The sequence below is a fragment of the Tribolium madens genome, unplaced genomic scaffold (assembly GCF_015345945.1).
Source record: "Tribolium madens isolate multiple individuals breed KSU strain unplaced genomic scaffold, Tmad_KSU_1.1 Scaffold_91;HRSCAF=231;Tcas5.2_LG7, whole genome shotgun sequence".
Classification (NCBI taxonomy): domain Eukaryota; kingdom Metazoa; phylum Arthropoda; class Insecta; order Coleoptera; family Tenebrionidae; genus Tribolium; species Tribolium madens.
This window is the reverse complement of record NW_025401063.1, coordinates 2,936,131-2,946,698: the sequence shown is the minus strand read 5'-3', so window position 1 is coordinate 2,946,698 and position 10,568 is coordinate 2,936,131. Positions and strand designations below refer to the sequence as shown.

Below are 10,568 nucleotides of genomic sequence, written 5' to 3'. Positions count from 1 at the left end.
AACACACAAAAAAAACGTTTTCTTATCAATGTTATAAAATTGTGTGTGATCAAAAAACTGTTTTTTATCTAAATCAAAAACCTCGAGATCAAATTATTTTTTTTTCTAAGTTAGTGTATTTATTTTTATCGCAAGGATAACCAGACTCGCCCCGSTTATCCTCTAATAACTCCTTGTCGTGTTCTCGACTCAGTTGGCCACGCACCCCCATATATTCGCACACGAAAAAATTCAATTACTCTTCTTCGCTATTTACAAGGGACAATATTTGCCAGAAGTTGGCGTAAATTTCAGGATTTGCTGTCCTAACTTTTCTCGCACATATTGAATTGAATTTTTCTGGCGAATTCACAATATCGACTCAATTTATACGTTCCGATAAGATACCGAGTCCCGCATGATTTATCTTTTTATACCGATACAAATTTCAAAATTTCGGGATAAGCTCATGTTTCACTGTTTTAAAGAAAATATTTCAAATTTAAAAGTTCGGGATTACACTGTTGAGAAAAAGCAAATCTGTTTTATCGGCTTACAACGTCATGGCAACAGTTTCTCCATATTGATGACAGATTTTCTCGAAAACTTCTCCAAATGGAGGTGTTGACATGAAGAATTTATTCTCGACACTCCAAAGATAATAAATTCGTGATAATTCCGAGCTGTTGAAACAAAACAGTGTTGACTTTGTTGGAAAAGTCTTGATTTTTACACAAGGACTGTTCGGAGCTGATATGAGTTGATGTCACTATTCGTGATGAAAGTTAAATGGGTGAAAGCCCATTYGACAGTTATGACATTCACTCTTGCACAGATCATAAATTTCCTCACGTATTGATAAAACATTAAYGTTTTTCCTGAAGAAAAACGATGGTCGTTTCGATAAAATACGGCTTGTTTTCAAAAAAAAATTAAATATCAAAAACTTGAGTGGTAGGCCGCCGCCCCCGCCCCCATTTCCGGGCGCATCTGCTTACCTGAGAGCTTTTAAATGCTATCAATTATTCAAGGTGTGCTCTGCATATCACGAACGTGAAATATGTGAATTCGAGGCTTTTTTGCTTAATTGAAAATAACATTTCGCGGCATTTGCCTTAGATGGGGTAATTAGTGCTGATTGTGGAACACGTGTACAGACTTTGAAGGGTTGGGGTTAACTACACCACACCCTCGCATTGATTAGCTATTTTGTTTCGGAGGCAACCGCAAGCGTATCAAAATACATCGGATTTAGCGACTTGTACCTACAAAGGGGGGCGGCTAATTAAGACATCTGAAGGCATTTCAATTTGCAAGGATTAGTGACGACCTGATTCGCAATTTTTCAGCCTAGATGGGAGATAAAAGAGGCAGATTCAATTGATTTTGTTCAAATAACTCGCAGCTTTTTTTAATTTATCACGGTGTTCTTCAAATAACTCCTCAAAATCAATGTAAATTACACGCCAATTACACAAGATATCAAAGATGAATATTAAAGCAATAACAACTTGGTCAATATGTGAATTGTGTGTGCCGTAAAATTTTGATATGTAGAGTAGTAATAATATTAATAATAAAAAATAAGAAAAACTTCGGTTCTATACCAACTTACGATTGAAAAGTGCAAATATGTTGATTATTTTCTATTTTAGCTCATAAATTCACTTGAAAACCCATAAGTGAGTCATTTTGATTTTGAGATAAGTTCAAGTGGAGTAGGAAATTAATAATAACCGAAAATTCTCCCAAGTTATATTATTTTAAATTAAATCAAAAATTGATCAGATTTTTAAAATTTTGTTACTAATTGTAAATTAAAAAAAGAAGAATCTTGAAAAAGTTTATTCTGATAAAAAAAACTGTAAAAATTACGTCGATATTGACGTTTCTTGTTTAAACACTTTAGTTCAGTCACAAATCGCTGAAAAAAGTTTAGCTTCAGGAAGTTTATAATCTAAAATTCGTATAAATCAAGTCATGATGTGTTTGGATAAGAAATTCTTTGATTTGTTTTTTTTTTAAGTTTGATCAAAATTTCACTTCTTGCCTGTGTGATAGAATTAGGACCAAGGTATATTTTTTGAAATTAAGTCATAAGCTGAGCAGATTTTTAATTGTCTTGTACCAAATTTAAACCCAAAATGCAAAAATTTTACTCAGATTGAGAAAACTGTAAAAATTTCGTCACCCTTGAGGTGTTTTTCGTTTTAAAAATTATCTAGTTTGCAGTTTTCTAAAAATAGCAACAAATCCATGAAAAAAATAGCTTCAGGTTTGCATTCTAGATTTCGTATAAATCCCTTTACGATTTAACTATTTGGATAAAAATAATTTTGATTCGCTTTTTTCCAGTTGGATAAATTGTTTGAAGAAAATTTAATTTTTGACTTTGTAGTACAATCAGGACCAAGTTATATCTTTGAAAATTAAATCATAAATTGATCAGATTTTTTAGATTTGGTTATAAAATTCAAACAAAAAGAGCAAAAATTAACTCTGAAGAAAACTAAAACTCCATCTCGTAATTAAAAAAGTCACACACCTATGAAAAAAAATAGCTTTAAATCTATAATTTGTATAATTAAATCACTTGGGTGTTTTCAAGTTGGATAAACTGTTTGAACAAAAATTTATTTTTTGTCTGTGATAGAATGAAGGCAAGGTTTTTTTAAATTTTGAATTTGTTGAAATTAAGTCATAAATTGATCATTTTTTAAACAATTTAATAAATTAAAATTCTTATAAGTCACTTCACAATTTAATTATTTGAATAAGAAATTCTTTGACTTGTTTTATTTTCAAGGTGGACACACTGTTTAAACAAAATTTCACTTTTTGTCTGTAAGAACAGGTTATGATTTTTGAAATTAAATCATCACGTTGATCAGATTTTTTAAAATTTGGTTACAAAATGCAAATCAAAAAAGCAAGAATTCTGAAAAAAGAAACACTTTAGTTCAATTATCAATTGATGAAATAATTTAGCTTTAGAAGGTTTATATAATCTAAAATTCGTATAAATCACGAGATGCATTTAGATAATAAATTCTTTGTATTGTTTTTTTTCAAGTTGGACAAACTGTATGAATAAACTTTCATTTTTTATCTGTGTGATAGAATGAGGATCAAGTTTTTTTTAATTAAATCAAGTTGAACAGATTTTTTAAATTTTTGTTAAAAAATTTAWTCTAAAAGAGTAACTATCTTGAAAAAAATTACTCTGACTGAGAAAACTAAAACTCCATCTCGTAATTTTCAAAAAAGTCAAACTGATAAAAAAAAATTAACTTCATTATCTAAAATTTGTTTAAATTGCTTCACGATGTAAGTATTTGCATAACAAATTTTTTGATTTGTTTTTTTTTCAAGTTGGACAAACTGTTTGAACAAAAATTAACTTTTTGTCAGTGTAATAGAATCAGAACCAAAGTCGTATTTTTTTAAATTATGAGATAAGATAAGAAATTCTTAGATTTATTTTTTCTCCAAGGTGAACAAAAAGTTTGAACAACACTTAATTTCTAGTCTATGATAGAATCAGAACCAAATTTTTTAAGTCATAAATTGATAAATGTTTGAACTTTTTTTTGCAAAGCAAAAGAACAAAAATTTTGAACAAATTCATTTCTAATTAAGAAAGTTATAAAAATCCGTCGATGTTGACGTTTTTTGTTTTAAGACTTCAGTTTTTTTTTTAATTTCCAAAAAAGTCAAATCGATGAAAACAATTAGCTTCAATAGGTTTATAACCTAAAATTTGTATAAATGAATATGTAAAAAAATTTGTTTTTTCCAAGTTGGACAAATTGTTGGGCAAAATTTTATTTCTTGTCAATGTTATAAAATCATTGCAATTTTGCTGAATTTAAATTTTTTGTTGTAAAACAGCGCGTTGTGCAAACAGTCAGAAAAAAAATCATGAAAAGATTTCTCTCTGAAAACCAGACAGGTAACTGAAATCGCCTTATTTTGTTCGAAAACACCGATTTTTGCAGTGAAATCGTTTGGATTATATTTTTTGGTTGAGCTCAAACAAGATAAGATTCTTATTAAAATCTTGCATCTTGGAGAACAGTCTCGTTTGTCATTTCATCAATATTTCCCAGTCCTCGATCCGTTTCAAATCCCAAAAAAAATCTTGAAAAAATTAACTGTGAAGAAAACTAAAACTCCATTTCGTAATTAAAAAAAAGTCACAAATTAATGAAAAAAATGTTAGCTTTATAATATAAAATTTGTATAAATTACTTCACGATGCATAACAAATTCTTTGATTTGTTTTTTTTTCAAGTTGGACAAACTGTTTTAACAAAAATTAACTTTTTGTCAGTGTGATATAATCAGAACCAAAGTCGTATTTTTTAAATTATGAGATAAGATAAGAAATTCCTTGACTTGCTTTTTTTTCAAGTTGAACAAAAAGTTTGAAGAAAACTTTATTTCTGGTCTAGAACCAAATTTTGGAATTTTTGGAAATTACTTAAGTCATAAATTGATCAATTTTTGAACTTTTTTGCAAAGCAAAAGAACAAAATTTCACTTTGATTAAGAAAACTATAAAAATCTGTCTACGTTGACGTTTTTTGTTATAAGTTATAAGACTTATAAGACTTCAGTTTTTTTTAATTTCCAAAAAAGTATTAAACCAATTAGCTTCAATAAGTTTATAACCTAAAATTTGTATAAATGATTATGTAAAAAAATTAGTTTTTTCAAGTTGGACAAATTGTTGGGCACACTTTTATTTCTTGTCAGTGTTATAAAATCAGGGCAATGTTGCCAAATTTACACTTTTTGTTGTAAAATAACCCTTTGTGCAAATAGTCCAAAAAAATTCATGAAAAGTTGTACCAACTGTTTGAACAAAATTTCATTTCTGGTCTATGATAACATTAGGACCAAGTTTTTTGAATTTTGAATTATTTGAAATTAAGTCATATAAAACCCAATTGTTATTTGTTTAGTACAAAGCAAAAAAACAAAAATCCTGAAAAAAATTCCTCTGATTAAGAAAACTATAAAAATTACGTCGATATTGACGTTTTTTGTTTTAACACTTTAGTTCAGTTTACTGAAAAAATGTAGCTTCCGAATGTTTATAATCTAAAATTCGTATAAGAGACTCTTTGATTTGTTTTTTTTAAGTTGGACATACTGTTTGAATAAAATTTTATTTTTTGTCTGTGTGAAAGAATCAGGATCAAAATATATTTTTTTAAATTAAGTCATAAGATGAGTAGATTTTTTTAATTTTCGTTATAAAATTCAAACAAAAATTTTGAAAAAAACTACTCTGGTTGAGAAAACTATAAAAATTACGTCAATCTTGACGTTTTTTGTTTTAAGATTATTCAGTTTCCAGTTAAAAAAAATACAAAAATTTAGTTTCAGGTTTACAATATAAAATTCGTATAAATCACTTCACGGTTTAACTATTTGAACAAGAAATTCTTTGATTTGCATTTTTTTTCAAATTGGATAAACTGTTTGAACAAAATTTGACTTCTGGCTTATGATAGAATCAGAACCAAGTTTTTTAAATTTTGAAGTCATAAGTTGATAATATCCAAAAAAAATTCAAACTATAAAAATTAGGAATTTTCAAAAAAAGTCATAAATCTATAAAAAAAATTGCTTTGTACAAATCACTTCAGGATGTGACAATTTGTGTAAAAAAATTGTTTTTTTTTCAAGTTTGACAAATTGTTGGTGCAAAATTTTATTTCTTGTCAGTATTATAAAGTTCTAATCTACATTTTTAATTAGGAAATATTGCTTTGTGCAAATAGTCAGAAAAAAATTCATAAAAATCATTTGGACTGGTAGCTGAAATAGCCTTATTTTGTCCGAAAACGCCGATTTTTGCACTGAAATCGTTTGGATTATATTTTTTGGTTGAGCTCAAACAAGATAAGATTCTTATTAAAATCTTGCATCTTGGAGAACAGTCCCGTTTGTCATTTCATCAATATTTTCCACTCCTCGATTCACTTCAAATCCCAAATTCTGTCAATACCAGCATTTCGAGACCGACATGTAATAGGACATCTCAAGCCACTTACCGGCCTTAACATGCACTTCCCTGCTGACAACCGTCCCCAGTGAACTTTTCAGTTTGCACCTGTAGAGCGCCGCGTGGACGTCATGTCGGTATCTCTCGTTCGGAAACGGGGGAAAAACCAAAGACCCGTTGGGGAATAACAGTCGGAGTTCCGGCACCTGAAAAACGCCACAGGAAAATTTTCAGCCTGTTTTCAGGAATTATTTTATTTCATTTTCCCAGCCTTCACAAAATAAGATATATCCAGGTTGAGGTGTAAGGCTCAAAATGTGAAAATATTTCATCTTTGACGGGATCCTTCAACGCCCCTGAGAATATCGAACATATTTATTAAATTTTTCCTGTGTAGTGAACAGTCGTGTGCAATACCAAACATAATTCATAAAAAAGTTCCAAACTTAAATTGGATTAGAATCTACATTCAAACAGGATTCATTTATTTCAGCAGAGTTGAGAGCTGAATTCAGCGAGATTTATATCGAGGAAATATTTCTTTTGAGCTGAAAGCACCTACATTTTTAAGCTTATAAAATTCTCCGCATTTTTCGAATTAAACGTCTACAAAAATTTACAAGCTTGTAAGCGCACTAATAAAGATAAATCTCAATTTTTCGAGAGTGGTTTTTGATATTAAACTTGTAATTAAACGGGAAGACGAAACGAGATGAAAGGTTGCTGTATAAATGGCCTCGAAGGAGTCATATTTCAATGGAAAATCGTTGGTTACTTTGTTCATTCGAAAGCTTTCTTTCGCCGAGTTTGTTTTTGTCCGAGTCGAAAAATCCTCTGGTCGCAAGGGACCCACTTTTGGTGGATGAGGTTGGAAAGTTGCACATGTTTCCAGACTGGGATGAAGAGGGCGAATCCTCACTGGTATTTGTGTTATTTAGTGGAACAAACAGCCATCTTGGAGGTGTCTCAATTACCAAACTTTCCACGAAATTGCATTTTATTTACAGTTTTCAGCAAAATTAATTTAATTCTAGACAATGGAAAGTTATCATTAATCACTTTATTGCAAGTGGACGAAGAAAAACGAAGATTCTTGGGACGAATTTGAGGAATTTTCCCAGTTTCAAGTAGACGTTGAGACGTTTTTACTCCAGTTAAAAGCTGGAGGGAGAGAAGCAAAATATTTGATTTATTACTTCAAACTATTTAATATCCCTTTGTGTAAAATTTCATCAACATTAATAAAAAGAAAATTCGGGATGAAATTGTCCGGTTGGGATTCTCAACTACACTGAATTGTATCTGTCATCGCTTTTTATATAAAATATAATTTATTATCGAAACTTGAATTATCACTTTAAAACAAGTATAGTGTGAGTAAAAGTCACCAAAATTCGTTAAAACTTAATATACTGTTAATTATTTTAAAATGAACAAAAGTGATTGAAAGGTGGTATATATAGCACTAATTACTTTAAAATGAACAAAAGTGGCTGAAACCTGGTGTACCATTAATTATTTTAATTCGAACTAACACTTTATTGAAACTGTAAACTTTAAAGCTCATATCATATTATTATGTTTCTAGTTCAGGTTTAGTTGACCAAAAATAGGTAAAAACAGTATTATGAAAAGAAACAATTATGTTAAGTGAAAATAGTATATTATATCACAAAGTGTAGAAGGTTTTTTATGACCAAACTGTTTATTACCCGAGATACCTAGTATCGAGGGAACTAAAAAATTATCTAATTTGACATTTAATACCTCGTTTGGCGTATTAAAAATTGTGGTCTGTTCACAACACACTTATATCACCGCCAACTATGACGCCAAATAAACACTTATTATATTGGATTTATTACTTCAAACTATTTAATATCCTTTTGTGTAAAATTTGTTCAATATTAATAAAAAGAAAATTCGGGATGAAATTGTTCAGTTGGGGTTTTCAACTACACTGAATTGTATCTGTCATCGCTTTTTATATAAAATATAATTTATTATCAAACCTTAGATTACCACTCTAAAACAAGTATATAGTGTGAGTAAAACCAAAATCTGTTAAAAGTTGATATACTATTAATTATTTTAAAATGAACAAAAGTGATTGAAACGTGGTATAGCACTAATTATTTTAAAATAAACAAAAGTGGCTGAAACCTGGTGTACCATTAATTATTTTACTTGGAACCAACACTTTATTGAAACTGTAAACTTTAAAACTCATATCATATTATTATGTTTCTAGTTCAGGTTTAGTTGACCACACAAAGTGTAGAAGGTTTTTTATGACCAAACTGTTTATTACCCGAGATACCTAGTATTGAGGGAACTAAAAAAATATCTAATTTGACATTTAAGTTTCTAGTTCTAGGTTTAGTTGACTAAAAATAGGTAAAAATATTATTTTGAAAAGAAACAATTAAGGAAGTGTAAATAGTATATTATATCACAAGATGTAGAAGTTTTTTGTAGCCAAACTTTTATTACCCGACATGCGTAGCATCAAGGGAACTAAAAATGCAAGACTATAAAAAAATTTCTACCGTGTTTTATACAATATTTTTTTACTACTACCTCATTTATTACGCAAAAATACAACGGTGAAGAATATAGTCCTATTTAATAAGCATGCATCAGACGTCATATGTCGTAATTCACAACTATTATTTTTGTTAATTTATTATCTTCTATAGTAATTAATTAGTTACCTGAGTTATTAACTTAGTTTTTTTTTCTTCTGCATCTATTAAAGGAATTTTCTAACTTCTACTACACTGAATTATATCTGTCATCGCTTTTTATAAAAACTTTATAATTTATTATCAAACCTTGGATTACTACTCTGTCTAGTATATTGTGTGAGTGGAGATCATAGAATTTAATAAAGGAGTAAACAAAATCCGTTAAAACTGGATATACTATTAATTATTTTAAAATGAACAAAAGTGGCTGNGTATAACACTAATAATTTTGATTCAAAGGTTTAGTTTCCTAAAAATAAATATTTTATTTTTTGAAGAGAAACAATTAAGGAATAAAAAAAGATTAGGTACTAGATTGTATACTCAAAAATACAATAATTATTAAAAAAGCACAATAATTTCGAAATATTTATGGAAGGATAGAAATAAAATATTTAATTTAATACTTTAAATTATTTAAAATTTTACCAACATTAATAAAATAAATCGAGATGGAATTGTCCAGTTGTAATTCTAACTACAGAATTACATTTGTAAATGCATTTTATGGAAACCACAATTTTTTACCAAACATTTTGTATATTGTGTGAAGGTCACAGAATTTGTTTTTGGAAGTGAACAGAATTCGTAAAATTTGATATACCATTGATTTTTTAAAAATGAACAAAAGTAATTAAAACCTGGTATACCACAAATGAGCAAAAGTAGCTGAAACCTGGTATAACACTAATGATTTTGATTCAAAGGTTTAATTTAAAAATAAATATTTTTTTTTTGAAGAGAAACAATTAAGGTAAGTAAAAAAAGATTACTAGATTGTATAGGTACCCAGAAATACAATAATTATTAAAAAAGCAGAATAATTTCGAAATAGTTATGGAAGGATAGAAATAAAATATTTAATTTATTACTTTAAATTCTTCTTCTTGGATCTTCTTGGTATGGAAACGATGAACAAATGAACTTTAAATTATTTAAAATTTTATCAACATTAATAAAATATATCGGGATGAAATTGTCTATTTGGAATTCTGACTACAGTGAATTACATACGTTAATGCATTTTATTAAACTACAATTTTTTACCAAACCTTGGATTACTCTACATCTTGTATATTGTGTGAAGAACACAGAATTTATTTTTGGRAAAAAACAGAATTCGTAAAATTTGATATACTATTGATTTCTTAAAAATGAACAAAAGTGATTAAAACCTGGTATACCACAAATGAGCAAAAGTAGCTGAAACCTGGTATAACACTAATAATTTTGATTCAAAGGTTTAGTTTCCTAAAAATAAATATTTTATTTTTTGAAGAGAAACAATTAAGGAATAAAAAAAGATTAAGTACTAGATTGTATACTCAGAAATACAATAATTATTAAAAAAGCACAATAATTTCGAAATATTTATGGAAGGATAGAAATAAAATATTTAATTTATTACTTTAAATTATTTAAAATTTTATCAACATTAATAAAATAAATCGAGATGAAATTGTCCAGTTGTAATTCTAACTACAGAATTACATCTGTAAATGCATTTTATGGAAACCACAATTTTTTACCAAACATTTTGCATATTGTGTGAAGGTCATAGAATTTGTTTTTGGAAGTGAACAGAATTCGTAAAATTTGATATACCATTGATTTATTAAAAATAAACAAAAGTGATTAAAATCTGGTATACCACAAATGAGCAAAAAAAGTAGCTGAAACCTGGTATAACACTAATGATTTTGATTCAAAGGTTTAATTTAAAAATAAATATTTTTTTTTGAAGAGAAACAATTAAGGTAAGTAAAAAAAGATTACTAGATTGTATAGGTACCCAGAAATACAATAATTATTAAAAAAGCAGAATA

At 28.1% G+C, this 10,568-nt stretch overlaps 1 protein-coding gene across 1 annotated transcript in view; it reads right to left on the bottom strand.

The window, feature by feature from the left end:
• Window positions 1-10,568, bottom strand: part of LOC123011737 (Down syndrome cell adhesion molecule-like protein Dscam2) — a 197,288-nt gene that overhangs the window by 92,248 nt on the left and 94,472 nt on the right. The window contains exon 3 of the mRNA XM_044409329.1: window positions 6,045-6,201. Coding sequence (XP_044265264.1) covers window positions 6,045-6,201 — 157 coding nt within the window. The remainder of the gene's footprint in view (window positions 1-6,044; window positions 6,202-10,568) is intronic.